This window comes from Panthera leo, chromosome D4 (assembly GCF_018350215.1).
Source record: "Panthera leo isolate Ple1 chromosome D4, P.leo_Ple1_pat1.1, whole genome shotgun sequence".
Lineage (NCBI taxonomy): Eukaryota > Metazoa > Chordata > Mammalia > Carnivora > Felidae > Panthera > Panthera leo.
Genome location: NC_056691.1, coordinates 71937411 through 71960314, shown reverse-complemented (window position 1 = coordinate 71960314; position 22904 = coordinate 71937411). Strand labels below are relative to the sequence as shown.

Below are 22904 nucleotides of genomic sequence, written 5' to 3'. Positions count from 1 at the left end.
TTCCTCCCAAAGAGTCATCAAAAGAGACCAAAAACTATAAAAACTGTAGGGGGCGGGGGGAGGGAAATCCCTATCTTCCCCAGAAAAATAGAGAAGTGTAACCAGAAAAATCTGAGATATTTCTATAGTAAGCAGTCCACATAACACATGATTGAAAGAAGCACTAGGCTACCAGCAGGGCAAGCAAGAAAATGGGATAACTAGCAGCACTCCCAATATTCACAAGCTCAGAATGGCTGGGATGGAACAGAGGGAATTTGAAATCTCAATAATGGGAAAAATGTCTGGTAATGACACTGGAAGATACACCATTGCCACCAATTCACAGATAAGTTGGCCAAGGTTCTCAGTGCTGGCCCATCCCATGGCTCTTGAGGAGGGAAGCCATGCCAATTAAAGAGAGAATTTGCCCCAGTTAATGTTCACGGTGTCACAACAAAGACAAGAGATGCCTTTCAGCAGAGTGATGATGTTTCTAAAGGAGGTCACCAAAGTCTTCCTCCCTCCTTCTCATAAGCACGTCTCTAAGCACTCAACAGTAATTACAGGTTAGAACAATCAGGGGGCCGCGTGCAAGATATTTTAAGACACACGTTCTTCCACATTTTAACATCTCCGAAATCAATGGCATCTTATGATTGGTAGCAGCCAGATGGCAGTCCTAAATTAATAGCATGAAACCCAACCAATGAAACCTTCTAGAAGATCAAGAAAACACCAGCATCCTGGATTTGGTGAAATACGCAATTAATCTATGAATGACTTCTGGAACTACATCGCTGCCATCATCCAGAAGAGTTAGCCATGGGCTCACTCTCAGCTAATTAAAGACAGGGATGTGCCACAGTGAACATCTAATGTTTCAGATAAAGCCATAAAAGACTTTACAGAAAGAAAACAGGTTACCTACAATGGAAAAAAATGTAAACCAACAAAAGATTTCTTAAAGAACAAGGTGATACCAATTTCTGATCCACAGTCCCCAAATGCTGGATAATAATGGGGCATAATGGGGCACCATTTCCAGCAGGGCTGCTCAGTATGGTCAGTGAATAAAGTGGCTTTTTACTGGTCTGTGATGAGAAGAAATTGAGAGAAGCATTTAGAAATGTTTATAGCACTTTGACCTTTCCATGCCATCCACACACATGATCAGTATGTATGTATGTATGTAGTTAGTAGGCTCCCAAAACAGGGCTTGAACTGACAACCCTGAGATCAAGGCCTGAGCAGCGATCAAGAGTCAGACAGTCAACTGACTGAGCTACCCAGGCGCCCCCAGTATTTATTTTTATTATAGTTTACCAGAGTATTAGTCCATGCCAGACTGGAAAAATTTTAAAGAGCTGATGCTTTGCCATAGATAGTTTGGAAAATATTCATCTACCAAGTTCATTGAGAGGTTGGACAGAGGTAAAACCATAATCTAAAATTTATATAACCACAAAAATGACCACTATTCCGTATCTAACAAAATGGCAGATTAGATGTCTGAGGAAACCCAGCCAATAGAGAACATATAGACTGCTGGAGACAAAAAAACTTATATATTTAATTGATTGAACCAGTTGTATCCACATGGTTCAAATCACTGAAGATATTAAAATATTCACGTAAAAGAAGTCTCCCTGTCGCCCCTGTCCCCCATCTGCCACGTTCTCACCACCAAATTCTCAGCGATATTAGTTTCTTGTTCATCTTTCCAGACTTTTAAAAAATGCATATACAAGCCAACACACATGCACACAGCCGCGCGCGTGCACACACACACACACACACACACACACATTCTTACAGAATGGTTATAATATTTGATACAACTGCACTCAAAGCATGTTTTTTTTATTATTTTTTTAAATTTTTTTTTTTAACGTTTATTTATTTCTGATACAGAGAGAGAGACAGAGCATGAGCAGGGGAAGGGCAGAGAGAGAGGGAGACACAGAAACTGAAACAGGCTCCAGGCTCTGAGCTGTCTGCACAGAGCCCGACGCGGGGCTCGAACTCACGGACCGCAAGATCATGACCTGAGCCGAAGTCAGACGCTTAACCGACTGAGCCACCCAGGTGCCCCTCAAAGCATGTTTTTAAACACATGACTGAACTGTTAAGAAAATAAGGGAAACCTCTCAGGTTAGAAATGAGGAGAAATCTGAGTGAGTGAGTGTTGGATGCTTTTGCCCCAGGGCCATCTGTTAGTCCCAGGTGATCTAGAAATGGAGACAAGCCTGAGGTAAGAACGGTGGGAACTCTGTTCTGACAACCTTGTATAATATGGGATCCCTGAAAGGCAAAGTAGAAAAATGCTGGCCCACAGAGGGAAGATGGGGATGTTGCCTTCTTGGATCCACCCCTCAAAGAAGGAAAGTCTTCCAGGAGAACACCTGACCACACAGGTTTGGAACCCGAAACGCAAACTACCTGTGTTGCTGAACAAAACCCAAGAGAAAGATTGAGAAAGACCATCATATATATAAAGACAACATGCAATCTCTAGAAATAAAAATTATGATTGTTGACATAAAAACTCAATAGACAGGTAAAACAGAAGACTGCATATACAGTTTAAGAGAGGACTGGACAAACGGAATCTAGATTTGAAGAAATTATCCAGAACGTGGCACAGAGAGAATGAGAAGCAAAAACACTGAAATCATGAAACAGTTTGAGACACGGAGGATAAAATAAGGCGGACTAAAATCCCAGAAATTTTTTATTCTCTTCCCACTGCAAGATCATTCAAGTGCTATTAAGCTTATCAAAACACGCACAAGGTCATGACCAATTCAGAGAAACCCAGCCCACTATCTCATTGCATTTAGCAAGTCTTTAGATTAAGAACAAGGATAACTTAAACAGTGTTAAATAGTCTAGTACTGATCCTATTCCCCCCACCCCTTCTCGTTCGTTAAGATATTTTGGTTTAAACACTAACATAGATATACCTCCTATCTTTTGAAGAACTTTTCGTATCAAGAATGCAGTATTTTATCAGACTCATTCTGACTCACCAAACAACAATGAAGTCCTCTCCAGGTTTATGATGAAGACAACTGGTAAATACTAGATCTGAAATTTCTACTCAAAAATAACTCAAACTCCCAACTATATCACAGGACCTTTAAAAAAAGGTCTTTTGTGTTTTCCCCCACATCCATCTCTCCTCCCTCCATCCCCCAATATTTTCTTTCCATATCCCACTGAGTCCTCTTATGGAGCATACCCTAGGATACAAGAATCCTACTTTGGAGAATACAGTTTCAGTTTATGTAACACAACTGACAAAGCCCCTTGTTACAAATTGCTTGAAATGTTTAGCAAAAACAATAAAAGAATATCCATGAAGTCACACACAAAATCACAGAGCACTATGATGAGCACACAGTGGTGCTCTACAACTACTTAGCATCCCCTTACCAAATAATCCCTTTTTTTAATTTAATTTAATTTAATTTTTTTTATTAAAAAAAATTTTTTTTTAACGTTTATTTATTTTTGAGACAGAGAGAGACAAAGCATGAATAGGGGAGGGTCAGAGAGAGGGAGACACAGAATCCAAAACAGGCTCCAGGCTCTGAGCTGTCAGCACAGAGCCCAACGTGGGGCTCAAATTCACAGACCGCGAGATCATGACCTGAGCTGAAGTTGGCCGCCCAACCGACTGAGCCACCCAGGCGCCCCTAATCCCTTTTTTTAAACAATCACTTTTGAACCCCGAATGTATACTATGCATTATCCTGTGTGCTGGAGATACAGTGATGGACAGGCAAATTCCCTACTGTCAAGGAGCTGCAGTCTAATGGGGGAATTGCACATGTATAGAAGTTCTTCTTCATATAAAACTCTTACGGTCAACCAAGCTATGTCCTAAAGCAATCTATTAACTTCGCCTGCCACACAGAGAAATGATGTTGGCGGGTGCCTTGGCCTTGGCCAGTGTATTGTAAACCAATCTGTAGCTTTCAAAACATGATCAACAGCCAATTTGCCTGGAGTCTCAAAAGTGGCCCAAGTGGTAGAGTCTTCCAAGTGGGGTGGCTCTGACAGGGTCTACAAGGTTTCCTGGTTTCAAACCAGTTTTTACTTTGGTATCTTGGGGCAGGGTTTCTGCATCACTTAGAATTGAACTTGAGCCTACTGCATCCACACATTGCACAGGATCGATCACGGGTATGCATTTCCACCTGTGGCCTGGAGCAGGTGACCTGCCTTCTGTCAGGATCCTTTGCACAGTTCTTTCTCAGTTTCAGGTTCTACACTGGGAATCCAGTTCTACCTTCCCATCATGCATTTTGTTTGCGACCTTGTCCTTCTTTTAGAGGGTGGAGGAGAGTACTTTTTATTGATGCATGACACACATACAGTGAAGTCACATATAAATAAGTATACAGCTCAATGAATTTTCTCAGAGCGAAACACCCATGTAACCAGTACCCAGATCAGGAAACAGGATTACCAGAACCCCAGAAGGCTTTGCATGTCCCCATCTACTAACTACCTTCCCCCTCAAGGGTAACCACTGTCCTCACTTCCAACACCATAGGCTAATTTTGCCAGTATTAAAATGTTATCTAAATGGAATCCCATAGGATGTACTCATTTGTGTCTGGCCTCTTTGACTTCATATGTTTGTGAGATTCATCCTTGTTGTTACATTTAGTTATAGTTCATGCATTTTCATTACAGCATGTATTCCTTATATTAACATACCACACTTTATTTAGCTACTTTCCGTTGATGGGCATTTGGGTTATTTCCAATTTGGGGCTAATACAGCCTTGTCTCTGTCTTTACAAAAGTATCAAAAAACTTGACCTAAACCCCACCCCACCCCCCACACTTAAACTTTTGGGCAAGATGAAGAAACAGGGACCCAATTTGCTTGCCCACCTGAAACAACTTTTTAAAAATCAGACAAAATCAGGGTGCCTGGGTGGCTCAGTTGGTTAAGCCTCCGACTCTTAATTTTGGCTCAGTTCAAGATCTCACAGTCATGAGATAAGTCCTATGTTGGGCTCTGCACTGAGCATAGAGCCTGCTTGGAATTTGCTCCCTCCCTCCCTTCCCTCCGTCTCTCTCTGTGTCCCTCCCCTTTTTCTCTCAAAATAAATAAGTAAGCATAAAAAATCAGACAAAATATAGGAAACAATGGTTTTTAACATACTAGACATCAGGTAAAGAAGCTTAGTGACTCCTGCAACACGGAAAACAAAGAAGCTAAGCCCTCCAACCGCTCCAGCTACTGCTTTGATACAATTTCCAGACCAGGAGACCAGTGTTTCCCAATATTTGTATACATAATGCCCACAGGTGAAAATCACAACTTAATGGACTGGTTGCAGAGCCTAAGAATCTGTATTTTTTTTTTATTTTTTATTTATTTATTTATTTTAATGTTTATTTACTTTTGAGACAGAGAGAGACAGAGGATGAACGGGGGAGGGTCAGAGAGAGAGAGACACAGAATCTGAAACAGGCTCCAGGCTCTGAGCTGTCGGCACAGAGCCCGACGTGGGGCTCGAACTCACGAGCTGTTAGATCATGACCTGAGCCGAAGTTGGACGCCTAACCGACTGAGCCACCCAGGCGCCCCAAGAATCTGTATTTTTATAAGCATCCAAATGATTCTGATGCAGGCCAGCAGTGAACCACACTGCTGTAGACTATAAATTCTCCAAGCTCCAGCAAAATAAGGATAAACAACAGTATGTTCTCAAGTTTAAAAAACATTGACTAGATACGAATAAAGAAACATGTATACAGAGCTCAGAAGGTCAGGTTAGTCTAGAGAGAGAAATCTGGAGCCATCCAGAGTTTGTTAAATACATAAGCTCTCCCGGGTAAAGCATGCCATTAGCAGGTGGCCACAAATCAATGTAACTGACATAGAGCCAATAATACATGCAGGAGACCAGGAGGGAGTAAGCCAAGATGCAGAAAGGCAGGAAGAAAGGATTTATTAAAGACGGCTTTATTTGGCTGTTTTCTTTCTGAAAGGGTTCAAGGAAGAGCAACATTGAATGCAGCTGAGAGGTGAAGGCAAGAACTGAAATGTCCACCTCACTGTGTGGATCTGCTGCCTCTGGAGCACTGTGCATGGGGAGGGGGGAGCATGGAATGAAAAGGAAGCAAAGGAATGAAGCAAAGGAATGGATGCAAAGGAATGAAAAGTGCAATGTGGTAACAGGGAATAAACACTGATTTCTCATGAAACCTGACAGTGAGTAAAAGGGCCAGAGTAACTAGATGGAAAAAGGTTTTTCAGTTTAATTTGGGGGAAAAATGTTTTTAAATACTTGAGTATACAGAGTAAGGGGACGAGCTAGTCAAAGGTAAAGACAGAGAAAATGCATAGCACGACAGGCTCCACAGTGTGGAGCAGGAGTGAAGAAAAGCTGACAAGACGGAAGGCAGGATAGTGAAGATTTAGAAGAGATTCCGCCAGTAATGGGTGACCTGGGCTAAATAAAGAAACAAGGCAGTGCCAGAGAGCACTGAAGGCTTAGCTGAGATCTGAGACCATGAATGTGTAGTAGTACTAACCCACATGGCTGTGAGATTACCCTCTGCAGGATTTTGAAAGTTGAGAAGCTATAAATTATGAGATGGGTTCAGGATAACAAGGCAGACTGATAGGAGGGAAGGCAAGGGGCGAGATGACGAAGTGATGAACTTGAGTTCTGGCTACATGGAGGATTCAATGAAACCAAGAGATAACAGGTGAGGGCCACAACTGTGCATGAACAGCCTAGGGCACCTGTTCTCAACCTTAACTGCACATGAAAATCACCTGGGGAGTTAAAAAAAAATCCTGATGCCCAGACCAGTTAGATCAGAATGTCTAGGGCTGAGACCTAGGCAAGCAGTACTTAAAAAAAAAAAAAAAAAAAAAAAAAAAAAAAAAAAAAAAAGTTTATTTATTTATTTTTTAGAGAGAGAGAGAGAGAGAGAGAGAGAGAGAGGAGTCCCAAGCTGGCTCCACACTGTCAGCACAGAGCCCAAGGCAGGGCTTGATCCCATGAGCCGTGAGATCATGACCTGAACCGAAATTTAGAGTAAGAGGCTTAACTGACTGTAATTTTTTTTTTTTAGGCCTCCCCTGGTGACTCCCAAGTGCAGTCAAAGCTGAGAACCATGGACCTAGGAAGACTAGATTTCCTGTAAGGAGAGAAGAAAGCTCAGGAAAATCAGGAAGATCAGCAGCGAGTTACAGGATGGGCTGAAAACAAGTAGCCCACGAAATAGCTCAAACAGTGTGAGAATGGGGAAGAGCTGCAGGAAAGCAGTAGGGGCTCTCTCCACACTAGTCTCAATGTTGCCAGTTATCAGAAGCAAGATTCACAGCAACTGAAGAAATTCCCATACTAACACTCTATCCTTGCAAATTACTTCCGGGGTTATTTTTAGGTTATCCGCAGCCGCACAGACAGCATACTGGTTTAAGAGCCTGGGGTGGAGGAGGTTCTCCTGGATTTCTATACCAGCTTCACAGATAATTAGCTGAGTAATCCTTGGGTAAATCACTTCTTTATCTCAAATTTTTTTAAAGTGTGTATAATTAATTAGTACGTACCTCAAAGTAGTTGTAAGAAACAGAGGCAATTAAGCCACAAGTAAACATTCAATGATAGCTAATATTGATCATTTCTTAAAGCTGCTAATTTTAAGGACATTTTCCACCAAATGTAACTTCTCTGAATTACCATAGTTCTAGTAGGAGATTTAGAGATGACAAACATTGATGAGGCTTATACACCAGAATGGAAGAACTGGAAATTCACATATTTAAAGATTCTTTCATAGGTACTTAAATATTAAGCTATTACGTTGGGTTTAAAATTTTTTTTTATTTTTTAAAGGCTTTTATTTTTAACTAGTCTCTACACCCAATGTGGGGCTCGAACTCACAACCCCAAGATCAAAGAGTCGCACACTCCACCGACTGAGAGTGCCAGCCAGGCACCCCTATAAGGCGCTTTTTTAAAACATAAAACAACTCTGGTGTATTAAGAAAGATTAAAGGGGGAAAAAGGGATCATCAAAATTCCCAAATTACGGTTAAAAGAGACAGTCAAAACATGGCATAAAACACATTTAATACAAAGTTTAAATGACATGCAGTTCTTAGGCTAAAATTATATCCCAAGTTAAAATTACACCCAATATTTAGGAACCAATCTGAAGTTCTACGGAGATCATCCAAAAGTGTAAAGGCAATGCAAGTAAGGAACATTAACACCAATTATCCCCTGAAGTGGCCTGATCTCTTCCTTGAAACCATTAGATGGGTTCTCAGTGGGTCAGAGGTGCTGCATCAGTCCTGGCTTCTCTGAATTCCTCTACCCTCAGAGCCTGACTCAAAATGTGGGATTCTGCTGCCACAGAACCCTTCACTTGGCTCTCTCTGCTAGAGGGAGAGCTGGCCACGCTCAGAGTGGAGCGGGGAAGGCCAGACGCCATGAGCAAAGTAACCCCCAGTGACTATGTAATCCAAGCACACTGCCTCCTAGAATGGAGACATTTTGAGGGAGTCCAGAAGAGACTGTTCTGTAGACTATTAAATCACCACGCCCAGCGCAGTCCCCAGAGCAAACACTGCAAGGCAGCCTTCTAAGCACTCCAGTCCAGGCCAGAGGGAGGCCCCTCCACACAGCCCTGAACACCTGGAAAGCCCTCGATCAGTGGCAGCGTGTCCCAGGCATCGGGTTCCAGCAGAGCCATAATTTGGGATTTTAATAATAATCTTAGTTCTTTATGGAAACAGAACCACCCCTCCTAATATATATGTCCATCTGAGTTTCAGAAATTTGATTTTATTACATTTTCAGGAACACACTGGGTTACAAAAAGGAATGGACCTCCTCTATGTCCGGTCAATGGTTTTGACTGGTTTCATGTTTAAAGAATAAAATCATCCTGGAACATGACTGAGCCATTTTGGGGAGACAGAAAGCACGGGAAAACTTCAATGTGTCATTTTCCCGAGGAATTATTTCTAAATTAAATGTTCAGTCAGGAGCTGGAGTCACCCTCTGTCACAAAAGTCGCATTCATGTAATTAAGGCACGTCACTCTCAAGGGCAGGGAGGAGGAGGTGCTCATGGCCAGCTGCTGCAGGGCTGTACCTGCCAGCAGCGGGACAGGGGACAGAACACAGGGGACAGGAGTATGGGTACACGGGTTGGGCTGCTTCCTCAGAGTAAGTCAAGTCCAAAAAGTCGTGAGGGGTGAATCACAATCAAAAGAGAGAGGCCTTCAGGTCCTGCCCTCCATTGTGAGCTAGAAGGACATCTATTCACAGAACACTTCAAAGATCTCCAAGTGACTGTAAGAAATATTCAGGGTTTCTGGTGGACTTTATAGGAGCTTTACCTCGATGAATCCTAACTGCCGCTCTGCAGAAGGGTTTTCAACCTCTAAGCTGATGGGATGGCCTTATTTTATCTTGGATGATTTTTGTTTCCTAACAGCTCATCTCTAAAACTGTTACTCTTTTTTGCCATTTTGGCTTATCGTTTGATCCTTCTAATCTTTTTTTTTTTTAATTTTTTTTTTTAACGTTTATTTATTTTTGAGACAGAGACAGAGCATGAACGGGGGAGGGTCAGAGAGAGGGAGACACAGAATCTGAAGCAGGCTCCAGGCTCTGAGCTGTCAGCACAGAGCCCGACGCGGGGCTCGAACTCACGGACCACGAGATCATGACCTGAGCCGAAGTCGGATGCTTAACTGACTGAGCCACCCAGGCGCCCCGAGCCTTCTAATCTTTTAATTCCCCTCCCTGCTTTCCCTTTCTCATAAATTTTTTTATTTAATAGTGCGTACCACTTAAAAAAATGTTTGTTTATTTGGGGCAGGGGGAGAAGGAGAATTCCAAGCAGGCTCCGCGCTGTTGGCACAGAACCCAAGGCGGGGCTCAATCTCACAAACTGCAAATTGCAAGATCATGACCTGAGCCGAGATCAAGAGTTGAGCCACCCAGGCGCCCCAAGTGTGTACCACTTTAAATGGCTTATTTTACAGTTTCATATTCTTTTTTTTTTTTTTAAATAAATTCCTGTTACTTTTTTTTTTTTTTAACGTTTATTTATTTTTGAGACAGGGAGAGACAGAGCATGAACGGGGGAGGGTCGGAGAGAGAGGGAGACACAGAATCGGAAGCAGGCTCCAGGCTCTGAGCGGTCAGCACAGAGTCCGACACGGGGCTCGAACTCACGGTCCGTGAGATCATGACCTGAGCCGAAGTCGGATGCTTAACTGACCGAGCCACCCAGGCGCCCCTACAGTTTCATATTCTAATTGCATTTTGAGCAGGAGGGAAGCCTGGTATGAAGGGACACTCCCTGGAGAGAGGGCAGGCTCTGCTCTTCCCCTTCAGTTGGCTGGTAGCAGCCTCTGCAGCAACCTTAATGCAGAGAACTACACCTCCCAGAAGTGAAGCAAGAATCTCACACAAGGCTTCGAAGGGAGTAAGGATTCCGTGAGGGCAAAGTTCACCTTGCTTAACAGCCCCCCACCCCCACCCCAACAGCGCTTTTTTTTTTTTTTTTAATGTTTTTATTTATTTTTGAGACAGAGACAGAGCATGAGCAGGGGAGGGGCAGAGAGATGGGGAGACACAGAATCCGAAGCGGGCTCCAGGCTCTGAGCTGTCAGCACAGAGCCCGACGCGGGGCTCGAACTCACGGAGTGTGAGATCATGACCTGAGCCGACGTCGGACGCTGAACCGACTGAGCCACCCAGGCGCCCCCAACAGCGCTTTTTTTAATAGTTCTGCTGGGTGGCTCAGTTGAACCGATTTATCTGACTCTCGGAATTCATCTCCTCTGTCCCATGCCACCAAGCCTGTTAATATTTCGTGTAAAATTAGGCTGACTGCTATATCAGCAGGTCCCCTACTTCACATAGTCCATGCCTGCAATTTCCAATGATTAAAGGCTTCTGTTGTTGTTACTTCTGCCTGTGCCCTGGAAGGCTGTTACTGTGTGTTTATGATCACTAGGTGTCATGACTAATGTTACTTCTAGATAGCACTTATCTTTTAAAAAATTGCACTGCATCAAAATGGGCTTCTTCAGCAACACAAAGCACACCTTCTGGTGCAACCTGAACTCTGCAGACAGAAGATTCCCCAGAGGACACAAAATAACCAATAGTGAGTTAGATTTATGGGAAAACACAAACTATTTCCACTGGACAGCAGACTTTAATTACATACTAGAGAATACAAAAAATTCCATTACCATTGAAAACAAATAAGATCTTTATTAATTTTACCATTCCCTCCCCCCAAAAAACCCCAACTCACTAATCCTTTGGTGACAAGTTAGCCCTAGTGTATGGGAGATGGACAGGGCATGGTATTTTGCTAATAACAACTAAGTAAGACAGGCACCAACAGACTATGAGCCCAGCACACAGTGCTCAAAAACACAGGAGACCCTCAAATATAGCATCCACTCAAGCTGTTTTCAAATCAAAACTGTCTCAATGGTCTTCCAGAAAATTCCCTAAAGCAGAATGTGATGTTTAAATTAAACTGTTCTGTTTGTAAAATAAAATTCTGTGGATGGAGGAAAAGTGGGGGACACTTAATGATCTGCATGTCAACCAACTCAGGAAAGCACTGGGTTCGGCATCCCCTGAAGGTCAGATCTAAGGGTAAAGATTATTTATGACAAGACAGGCATTTCCATAGGAAAACCTTGGGGAGGAGACTCAGATCTGTAAGTAAACATGTTATTAATGGAGTCTTGTTTCTATTTTAATGTGCAGTTAATTAGAAATAGTGAAATAAAGATTCCGTTTGGTCCAATAAATTTCATCAGAGTCCATGGCCACTGAAAGCATCCCCAAATCTGACCATCTACCTCAGATCACAATGGCCAAATGATACTGAACTAATGAATGTAAATCCACCATCACTACTGGAAAAAATTCAAAGATCATTCATTCAACCAGCAATAATTGAGTGCCTAGTACACACTGGAGACGGAACAGTAGATAAGACACTATCCCTACCCTCAAAAGCTTACAATCTAATTGGGAAAAGAGACAACTGAACACACATTTACAATTTAGATGGGTAAAATCTAGGTACTAAAGAAGGACAGAAGGGGGGCGCCTAACCCAGTAAAAAGCTAAAGTCTAAATAGACTTGAATGAGTAGAAGTTAGTTAAACAAAAAAGGAGGGGAAAAAAAGGAACATAAGGAAGGAGAATTCTAAAGAAAACACATTGCATAATCAGGGGAATGTCAGTAATTCAATGTTGCTGAAGAAACAAGTACAGGGCTCAGTTCCTAAAGAACTATGCATGTCTTGTTAAAGAGCCTGAATTTTAACGTGAAGGCAATAGGGAATCACAGTAAAATTTTAAGCACATGATCTAAGATTAGTGCTCCAGTAGGATAAGGCAACAGTAAGAAAAGTAAAGTAAAAAGGGAGCAAGGCTGCTGGAAGCGATACCAGTGAATAGAGATAGTTACAATAATCTAGAATAGAGATAAGGGGTATGGCACTAATCAGCACTAATCACGTAGGAAGAGGGAGGGTTGATGAATCAACAGAACCATCCCTGAATATTAACACTGAATTACAATGGTCATTTTGCTTTTTAAAGCTATCACACTATAGTCCAATTTGGTATCTTCCCAGGCTCAGGTTAAAGGGGCTCTACTGCCTCATTCATTCACCCAAAGTGGTCCTGGCAGCAATGACCCTACCTGATCAACATGTGGCCAAAGTCCAAGTGTATCTCAGAATTGAACCCAAACAAGAAGCTCTCAATTCACATTCCACTAAGGCTCAGAACGCCAACGTATTAATGAATTTAAGGCAAAGGCCACACTATCTAAAAATAACATTTAAAGTGCTAAAATTTACATTAAAAACAATTCGTTTCTGACAGGTGGTTTACCACAGACATCCTGATACAATGAGTATTTAAATTCCATTCAAAAACTACACAGCAGGTATAGAAGTTGTTGTGCTAAATAGGTTAGAAAAAAGTAGCATGAACTGGAAGGAAACCTCCAGGGAAAAGACCTCTGCTTTACTAGAGGGCAGTTAATATTTACAGATACAAGGAGTATTTCTACACTAGCCTGGCACCTCCAGTCAATTAAACGATAAAGCCTAGCACTAATCATTAGGACATTACATACAGAGGACAAAAAAAAAAAAAAAAAAAAAAAAAGATAATCCAAGCAGAGGGAAAATGGGAGTGCGGGGGGGGGGGGGGGGGGGGGGTGGGGTGGGGAGAGAAGAGAAAAAGAAGGGAGATAGAGGAAAAAAGGCAAGGTGCCTCGCTCAGATACCCTTATCATCCAGCAATATGGCTCCCAAAGGCTAAAAAGAGAAGAAAATGGCTGCCTCCAGACTTTTTAAAGGATTTCACCGCAGCAGTTTGTGCTATCAGTTTGTGCATAGCAGTTTGTGCTATCAAACCACATTAGATCTCAAAAAAGGAAAAACTCATAAAGATCACTTAGGGAAAAAAAAAAAAGTCTTGGGAATAAGAGCCCTGAATTTCAGTGCTCTAATCTGAATTTTATCTTGAGCATTATAGGCAGTAATCCCGGACACGTGTGCCATCTAGAATATATCAGGAAATGACTAAGTATCAGTTCAATATTAAAATTGGAAAAGAGCAAAGCAGTAGTATACTGATAGAGATACCAGTGAACAGAGATCATTTTGAAATATTAAAAAGAATGGCTCTCTAGTTTACAAATTATCTCAATTATGTTAAATTGCAGGCTTATAAGAATTGTAAGACATTTGTGAAATCTTAACAAATAATCTGAGCAAGAATTGCTCACTGTATTAATCACACCGATCTCCATTTTTTTTTGTTGTTTATTTACCCTTTTTTTAGTAATCTTACACCCAATGTGAGGTTTGAACTCATGGCCCTCACATTAAGAATCACAGGCTCTACGGACTGAGCCAGCCTGAGCTCCATTTTTTTAATACTTGGCTCTGTCTCTAAGAAGACACAATTCAATAGAACACTGAATCTAAATTAACTAGATACCATTGCACATTGTATTTGATTTAAAAAAAGAAACAGTTGGTTTTTTAAAAGTTTTATAGCTTTTCTCAGCCATTTTCCTATAGTATCTGTATGACTTAAATGTTTTTGACAATTAGGTGTCCATGATTAATCTCTTTAATGTGACAACCAGATCCATATAAGTTTTTGAAATAGGATCCATTTCCATTAGTTGCTAGCACACAAATTTTATAAATTTTTTTTTTTTTTACATTTATTTATTTTTGAGAGACAGAGAGAGACAGAGTGTGAGCAGGGGAGGGGCAGAGAGAGAGGGAGACACAGAATCAGAAGCAGGTTCCAGGCTTTGAACTGTCAGCACAGAGCTCAATGCAGGGCTCGAACCCACGAACCGTGGGATCATGACCTGAGCTGAAGTCGGACGCACAACCGACTGAGCCACCCAGGCGCCCCAATGAGCACACACATTTTAGAAGAGTCTCAATATCTGCTTATTTTAATATGTATACTTTACCTTGTTTCAAAAAGGATTCTAGAGGACACAGAACATGCATTCAGAAAACATATTATTCAATAAAATACAGAATATTAGCACATCTTAACCAAAATATTGTTGCCAGTGTTCTTTAGCTTTCCTTGTCAAAATGTTGATATTAAGTTTGCAATTTTACTAAGTACAGTAGAAAAAGGGGTAGAGGAACAATTACCTTAGTGCTCTGCTTGAAAACAATTCAAACCAGGAAGTATCCTTATTACAATAAGAAAGGGATCAAATCAAATCAGTAAGTAATTCTGAAGGTGGCACCAGAAGAAAGAACTTAGCAAAAAAAAAAAAAAAAAAAAAAAGGAGGGGGGAGGTAAGATTTAATTTATACAGAAATTAAGCTGTTGCCTGGGTGGCTCAGTCGGTTAAGCATCTGGATTAAGATTCTGGATTTTGACTCAGATGATGATCTCAGTTTGTGAATTTGAGCCCCACTTCTGGCTCTGCTCTGACAGCATGGAGTCTGCTTGGGATTCTCTCTCTCTCTCAAAATTAATAAATAAACTTAAAAAAAAAGAACTGTTTAAAAAAAAGAAATTAAGCTGTTGACTATTTGCTCTATGTTGAGTCACTCATTTCAAAAAGGTATTCTTAAGATTCCTTTAATGAATGAACTATTCATTATAATGTTATAAACTAATTGCATTTTTTTCATTCTATTTTCAGGATCCTGTTACTGGAAGTCACAAAGGTAACTATGTAGGGCATGAGAAAATAAATACAAAGCCTCTCTATGGTATTTTAATGAAGCTAAATGCACTAACTGAAAGTATTTAAAGAAAACTTTACTGTGTATCATTAAGCACAAAATAAATAACTTACAACAATTGTAGAGTTGTCTCAAGTCTAACACCATGGGTTACTTGGAATATTAAGCTACACTTCTCATGTTTGTTTTAATTAAAAAAGTGTGATTTTATCATATATATTATAGAGGGAAGGGGATATATCATACTCCTATCTTGAAAGAAGTCAATTTTCTCCAAATTGAGCTGCAAATTTAATACTTCCAATTAAAAATAATATTTTAATCATTCCAATTGAAAAACAAGGTTACTTAGGGTTTGGGAAAAAATCTTAAAGTATATCTTTAAGTAAAAATGTATAAAATCCAATAAAGTTTGCAAAAGAATAAGGGGCTTTGCTCACCAGTAATGAGGTAATAAAACTTCATTAATTAAAACAGTGCAGGGGTGCCTGGCTGGCTCAGTGAGTGGAGCATTTCACTCTCGATCTTGGGGCTGTGACTTCGAGCCCCACACTGGGTGTAGAGATTACTTAAAAATAAAAATTAAAAAAATCTTTAAAAAATAGCGGATACTAGTACAAGAACAGATCAATGAAACAGCACTGGGAATCTTGAAACATGCAAGAATACAGAAGAATTTTAGTCTATAATAAAGACAGTATTTCAAAACTGTGGTATAATCAAATAATAATTCAATTAGTGATTTTGGGACAAGTGGCTAAATATTTAGGTGAACCTAAAATTAAGTCTCTAGATCTCATCATATCACAAAGTAAAATAATGAGTACATTACATGATAAAATGTAAAAAAAAAAAAAGGAAAGAATTCAAATTACTAAAAGAAAACAGATATTAACTATATAATAATTGGAGGAATAGCTATAAAATTACACAAGTCAGAAACATTAAAAAAAGAAAAAAAAGGCCTTGACAATCCAAAACACAGGTGCACATACTTTTCTCCACGTTAAACGTATGTACAAAGTTGAAAGACAAAAAAAAAAAAAAAAAAAAAAGCTGGGGGAAAAAAATGCAACCTATCACAGAAAAACAATCTTTGTATCAAAAAGATTAATACAGCAATAGACTGCAGCACAAAGGATTATGAGTATGTAATTTACAACTAAATGTAACTAGCATATCAATATATGAAAAATGTTCAATAGAACTAGTAATTAAAGGAATGAAAATAAAAAACAGAAAACAGTGAGGAGTACGATAAAATGCAAGGGGAAATGAGGACCAAAATACAATGTTACCAGGACTCCGAATAGATACAACCTTCCTATAGGGCAATATGTAGCAAAGTTTAAAATGTGCTCCTGGCCCAATAATTCCTTTCAGGAACCTAAACTAAGGAAATCCTCTCAAAGATGTACACATATGAATTCATCACAGGGTTGTTTGTAATGTTGATAATCGGAAACCTAAATGCCCATCAATGAATACATATTAGTACCTCATAAACGAAAATGCCATAAATCTATTTAAAAGGATGCAGAGATGATATTTATTAAAATAGGAAAAAAGTGGTCATGACATTTTACATGGAAACCCCATGTGAGCAGGTTGGGCAAAGCCTGGATGTCTTGTTCTTCAACCTTATTTCCAGCACCTAGAAAAGTGCCTTGTAAAAAAGGAGCTCCCAGAAAGCATTTTACTAAATACATAAATTTTAAAAGCAGGCTACAGAACAATAATTATAATGTCAATCCCCACCCCCTTCCTTCTTTCTTTCTCTCTAACACACACACACACACACACACACACACACACACACACACACAATTGGAAGGACAGCCACAAAAGGCTGACAAGGTGAAGTTCTGGTGTGTGTAACTTTTCTTTATCCCTCTCTGTATTGTCTAAATTTCTTACATAGTTAGCATTTAAAAAATTTTTATGATTGGAAAATAGTAACAACATTGCTTTTTAAGAACTCATATATATTTAAAATGAACCCCAGAAAGTGTTCAGTGACATCAGCTACAAACTACAAAAACTGAGATCAGCAGTATCCAAGTGGCATGTTTTTTTCACCTCCAAATAAGTATCTTTGGAGTATGTTTTCTACAATGTACCACCTTTTTCCAGTACCAGGAAATGCCACCCTATCCTGATAAAATGCAAAATTTCCAAAAGGAAAAGCACATTTTTTTCTAGAGTAAAAAGCGGGGTGGGGGGGGGGGGGGTGGGGGGGGGTGAGTAACAAATTTCTTAAAAGTCCTCCCATCTCAGGGTGGCTCAGTAGGTTAAGGATCTGACTCTTGATTTCAGCTCAGGTCATGATCTCACAGTTCTCGGGATAGAGCCCTGCATCCAGCTCTGCACTGACAGCCCAGAACCTGATTGGGATTCTCTCTCTCCCTCTGCCCCTCCCCCGCTTGTGCTCTCTCAAAAATAAATAAATAAACATTAAAGAAAAAAGTCTTCCCATCTCCTCTATTGACACACGCCCTCTTCTAGTTGGTGATAAAGATTACTATGTATAATCATGTTTTTTCCAGGCTAACATGCCAGTGAATCTGTATCAGCAATGTGCTCTCTGTAATTCTTTCCTTTCTTTAGGAAGGCAGATTTCACTTTAAAGACATTTAAACAAGTGAATGTTTATTATTATTCTATCATTATTCATTACTCATTATTCTATCATTATTCATCCCACTACCCTATTTTATATCATTCAGACTTTATCACTATGTGAAATAACCCTATTTGAATTATTATCTGCCTCTCCTTTCCAGAATGTAAGCTCTATGAGGACAGGAATGTTGTCCGGCTCACCACTGTGTCCCCAGTGAATGGCATCTAGTAAGGACTCAAGATGTAGTTGTTAAATTAATAATGAAAAAGGTCGGGAGGGGGGAGACAAATTTAAATAAGACTATATGTAAGGAATTGGAAAAAAGGAAAGAAAACTACAATGAAATACACAAGCTGACATGACTCTAGGCTGTAACGTCAGCCTAGAGTTTGGTGGATATTTTTCAAGGTGGACAGGTGCTCCACACCTATCTAAAGGCATCCAGGAAGAAGAAAAATCCACAGGGAGGTCTCCGGGTAGCTGTGTACAGCTCCCAGAAGAGTGAAAATGATCATCATCATAATAGAAATGTCGTCCAGGTCGAAAAAACAACTACAGCACAACAACACACTATATTTGGCCCAGATGAAAAATCAAACGAAGCCCCAACACAATGAAACCAAGCAAGCAACGTTCCGCCGACACATAGAAAGATCATAGTCTCCTTTCCCCAGGCCGTGCAGTCGCCCGCAGCCCAGCAAACCCCCTCACTCACCACTTTCCCCCCTCAAGGACCCCCGCCCCAGCTGGTCCAAGGTGAGAGGGAATGGAATAACAGTCTGAGAATTAGCTTTCTCCACTCCCACCCGAGCCCAATCCTCCCCAAAGCGCAATGCCTCCCACTCTCCCACCCGGAGGCCCTGACCCCCGCGCCAAGGGCTTCTCCTGCTGCCCCTCACTCACGTGTAGATGATGGCCATGAAATGCATCAGCCACAGCACCAAGAAGAGGACGAACCCGAAGACGGCCATTCCCTCCAGGGCCAGGTCCAGCAGCGCCATCCCCCGGCCCGGCCCGGCCCGGCCCGCTCCGGCCGCCGCCGCGGACCGCGCTCCCGCCGGAGGACAGGGTGGGCGCCCGGCGCGGGGGCGCTGGAGGGGAGAGGAAGGTGGGGAGAGGAAGGGGCGGAGGGGGGTGGGGACGGAAGGGGCGGGCAGGGCCTGCGCGCCCCGCCCGCGCGCACTCGTTCGCGCGCTGCCCTGGGCGCGCTCGCGGCTGCGGGCGCTGCGGTGGCCGGGATCCGTGGTCAGAGCGGCAGTGGCTCCCGCGCTCCGGCTCGCCTCTCCACACCCTCACGGCCGCCGGCCGGTCCTTGAGCGCCTGCACCCCAGATGCCAACGCCCCGCCGCCTCGCCGCGGGACCCCGGGCCGCGCAGCTCCGCACCCTGCTCCGCCGCCGCAGCTCCGTGCACTAATCGAAACCGGCGGCCAGCGATCCGACTCCCCGGCGCGCCCCGCCTCGCCCCCGCCCTCCGGAACCGTGGCGCCCGCCTCTCCGAGGGGCGGTGCGCGCCGCTGCTCCCCGCCCACCTTGCCGCCCTCGCGCCCGCTGCGTCACCGTCACCTTCGAGAGCGCGCCCCTGCGAGGCTTCTGCTGGACGCAAGCCCGCCTTCTCTCCCCGGGCTCCTGTCTCCGCCCGCGCCTACCCCTCGGCGTCGGGCGGCGGCGCCCCGGGCGGCAGCTCTGCAGCCCCGGGGCCGGCCTCCCCCGGCGGTGGCGGCGCGTGACCGTGTGTCCGGCTCAGAGGCTGCTTGCCCTCTGTCCGGCTGCAGTGTTCGGGGGCGCCCCAGAGAAGACACGGAGTTCCAGGCAGCCGCTCGGGTTGTCTCGAAATCCAGTTTCCAACGCTGTATCTGCAGCTTCTCCGCCGGGCACCGCTCAGAGAGGCTTAGGCCCTCCTCCAGGCCATGCTCCTGGACGCACGGGTGTCCCATTGCCTTTCTTTCTCAATGCTTTTAATGCTGTGTTGTCTTGGATCACAACCGACCGGAGAGCAAAATAATCGTATGCCTCACATATCTCTAAGCACCGTAGAGAATGTAACGTAAAAGAGATTCTCACATTCACAAATATAAGGAATCAGTTAGTATGGAAGTCCCCTAAGACTACTGTCCAATACGGTAGCCATATGTGGCTATTGAGCGCTTAAAATGTGGTTGGTAGAAATTGAGACGTGCTGTGCGTCTAAACCATACACCGATGTCGAAGACCACCTCATTAACCAATTTTGGTTACAATTATTGATTACATCGTGAAGCTATTTTTTGATATATTGGGTTAAATTAAAAATTATTAATTTCACTGTTTTTGTTGTTTTACTTTTAAAATATAGCTAGTTACCAGAAAATTTTAAATTACGCATGTGGATAGCACTGCTCTAAAATGTTAAGCAGTGGCACTATGGATTGTAGGCAATTTAGCATTTATCTTCATTTTAAATCTGTCCAGGGAGATGTTTTAATCTAGTATTAAATGTTCCTGTTTGTTTCTTTAGCCTAGATGAGTTTATATTGTTTCTTGATTGTTTTATGTTTAGACAGTGTTTATTATTTCAAGTGATTTCCTTTAAAATAATCCATGACCTCCCTTGAGATTTCAGAATTGAATTCAATTTTGAAAAGAAGTTGGTTATTTTATCATTGCTATTTATTATAGCTGATATTGAGTAAATGAACTACCTTAATCTACAATTAAGTGATAAATTACAATCAGAGAAGAGTTTAAATTAATGTCTGTACTGAGAACCAATCTGCATTTACTATACTTTGTGTTTCACTGGGGTAAAGTCAGTGAGAAAGAACAGTGCTTACAAAGGAAACTTCTATTGTTCAGAGTTATTGGTTGATGAATTAAAGTTATAGTGGGATGGTACACTACTAGCAAAATAACTACAAATGGAAAAAAATTTTAAGTTTATTTACAGAGAGAGAGTGTGTGTATGTGCGCACGTGTGCGCGTGTGCAAGCGGGGGAGGGGCAGAGAGAGAGGGAGAGAGAATCCCAAGCAGGCCCCACACTTTGAGTGCAGAGCCAGAAGCAGCAATATTGTACTTGAGCCTAGTTTCGGTTGGTCTTGTGCAAACCATTCTATAGTATCTGTCTGTTAGGACCACATATTCCAAAATGAATATTCATGAATATGTAACCCTAACATTAGAATATATAATCCTAACATTCTATAGATACTATAAAAGTGTGCATTTCTTCCATGTAGCACAGCAGCATAGGAGTCTAGCAAAGACCCTGTCCACTGATCTCACTTTTAGCAGTTAACACTTTTTTTGGTTATCTAATGGGCACTCTTCTCTTTTAGAAAACCAATTTCATGAAGGCCAGGGCTTCTGCTTCTCTCCAGAGATAATCTAGTAGCATTTGTATATATTAGAATTCACACTAATAAATTTTGAGGAGCAGTGTTTTCAGAGGCAAACAAAATCCAAAATTAACTATCATTTAATGGCCCTAGAAACTTTAGTTTATAAAACCTTAACATGAAAATAATTCCAAATATCTGGTTCAAACCAAGTAGTTACAACACATTTTTGGCTTGAGCCAAACCCAAACCAAAATATTTATAGCTGACTCTAAACTGAAACTTAAATAAAATTGTATTACTTCTGGCCCCATATCCCCCAAAAGATAGGGCAGAAGGCTGGGAGAATACAGGTACATACATAAAATTACTTAATAGAAACAAAACAATTTATCTTTGGTAAGTTAATACTCTTAGTTACATAATGCCCTATATGCCTATATATAAAGGTTCATGTTACATTTTTTAAAGTTACATTTTCAACAATCAGGATACCTAATTTGGGTTGTGTCTAAGAAACATCATCTTTGGTGAGATTCTAGATAAATCAAGTTTAAAATGTGACACTTGAAAGGCTATGCACAGAAAAAACACTGAAAGAAATACCAGACAATTATTTATCTTTGAAGAATGAAATGTGTTGATTTTTTTTACCTGCCTTTTTATATTGTTGATTTCCTATAATGAGCATTATTGTTTTTATGGTGAAAAATATGGCCATTTTTCTATTTTACAAAGGGGTTGATGAGAACCAAGTAGAAAATTTTTGTTATTTATTCTTTTAAAATTATGAGTGGTACAGTCACTTTGGAAGACAGTTTGGCAGTTACTTACAGAACTAAACATACTCCTAACCATATGATCCAGCAATAGCATCCTTGATATTTATCCAAATGAGCTGAAAACATGTACACACAAAAACCTGCACACAGATGTTTCTAACAACTTAATCATAACTAACAAAACTTGGAAGCAACCATGTCATTCAGTAGATGAGTGAATACAATGTGGTACGCCCAAACAATGGAATATTATTCAGCACCAAGAAGAAATGTGCTATCAAGCCTTCATGAAAGACAGGAAGGAAGATTAAGTGTATATTACTAAGTGAAAGAAGACAATCTTTTCACTTATATGGCATTCTAGGAAAGGCAAACCTAGAGACAGTAAAAAGATCAGTGGTTGTGGTTGTCACGGGAGAGAGACAAGAATAGGTGATCACAGAGGATTTTAAGGGCAATGAAACTAATCTGTACAATACTTTATTGGGGTGCCTGAGTGGCTCAGTTGGTTAAGCGTCTGACTCTGGATTTTGGCTCAGGTCATGGTCTCGTTGTTTGTGTGATTGAGCTCCATGTAGGGCTCTGCACCGTCAATGCAGATCCTGCTTGGGATTCTCTCTCTCTCCCTCTCCCTCTGCCCCTCTCCCACTTGCACTCTCCCTCAACATAAATAAAGAAACATTAATACTAAAATGATGGGTACATGTATTATACATTTGTCAAAACCCATAGAATTTACAACACCAAGAGTGAATTCTAATATAAGCTGTGGACTTTGGGTAATGACATTGTCAGTGGAAGTTCATCAACTGTAACAAAGGCACCACTCTGGTGAGGATGTTGTTGGGGGTAGGGGGTGCTGTGCATGTGTTGAGGCAGAGTGCATATGAGAACTGTCTATAATTTCTGCTCAATT

At 41.5% G+C, this 22904-nt stretch overlaps 2 protein-coding genes across 2 annotated transcripts in view; one reads left to right on the top strand and one right to left on the bottom strand.

Annotated features, from left to right (window-relative positions):
* Positions 1-16059, top strand: part of SUSD1 (sushi domain containing 1) — a 284906-nt gene extending 268847 nt beyond the window's left edge. The window contains exon 16 of the mRNA XM_042913636.1: positions 15228-16059. Coding sequence (XP_042769570.1) covers positions 15228-15256 — 29 coding nt within the window. The 3' untranslated portion in view covers positions 15257-16059. The remainder of the gene's footprint in view (positions 1-15227) is intronic.
* Positions 1-18970, bottom strand: part of UGCG (UDP-glucose ceramide glucosyltransferase) — a 37622-nt gene extending 18652 nt beyond the window's left edge. The window contains exon 1 of the mRNA XM_042913645.1: positions 18797-18970. Within this exon, the coding sequence (XP_042769579.1) occupies positions 18797-18894 (98 nt within the window). The 5' untranslated portion in view covers positions 18895-18970. The remainder of the gene's footprint in view (positions 1-18796) is intronic.
* Positions 18971-22904: the final 3934 nt, after the last annotated feature.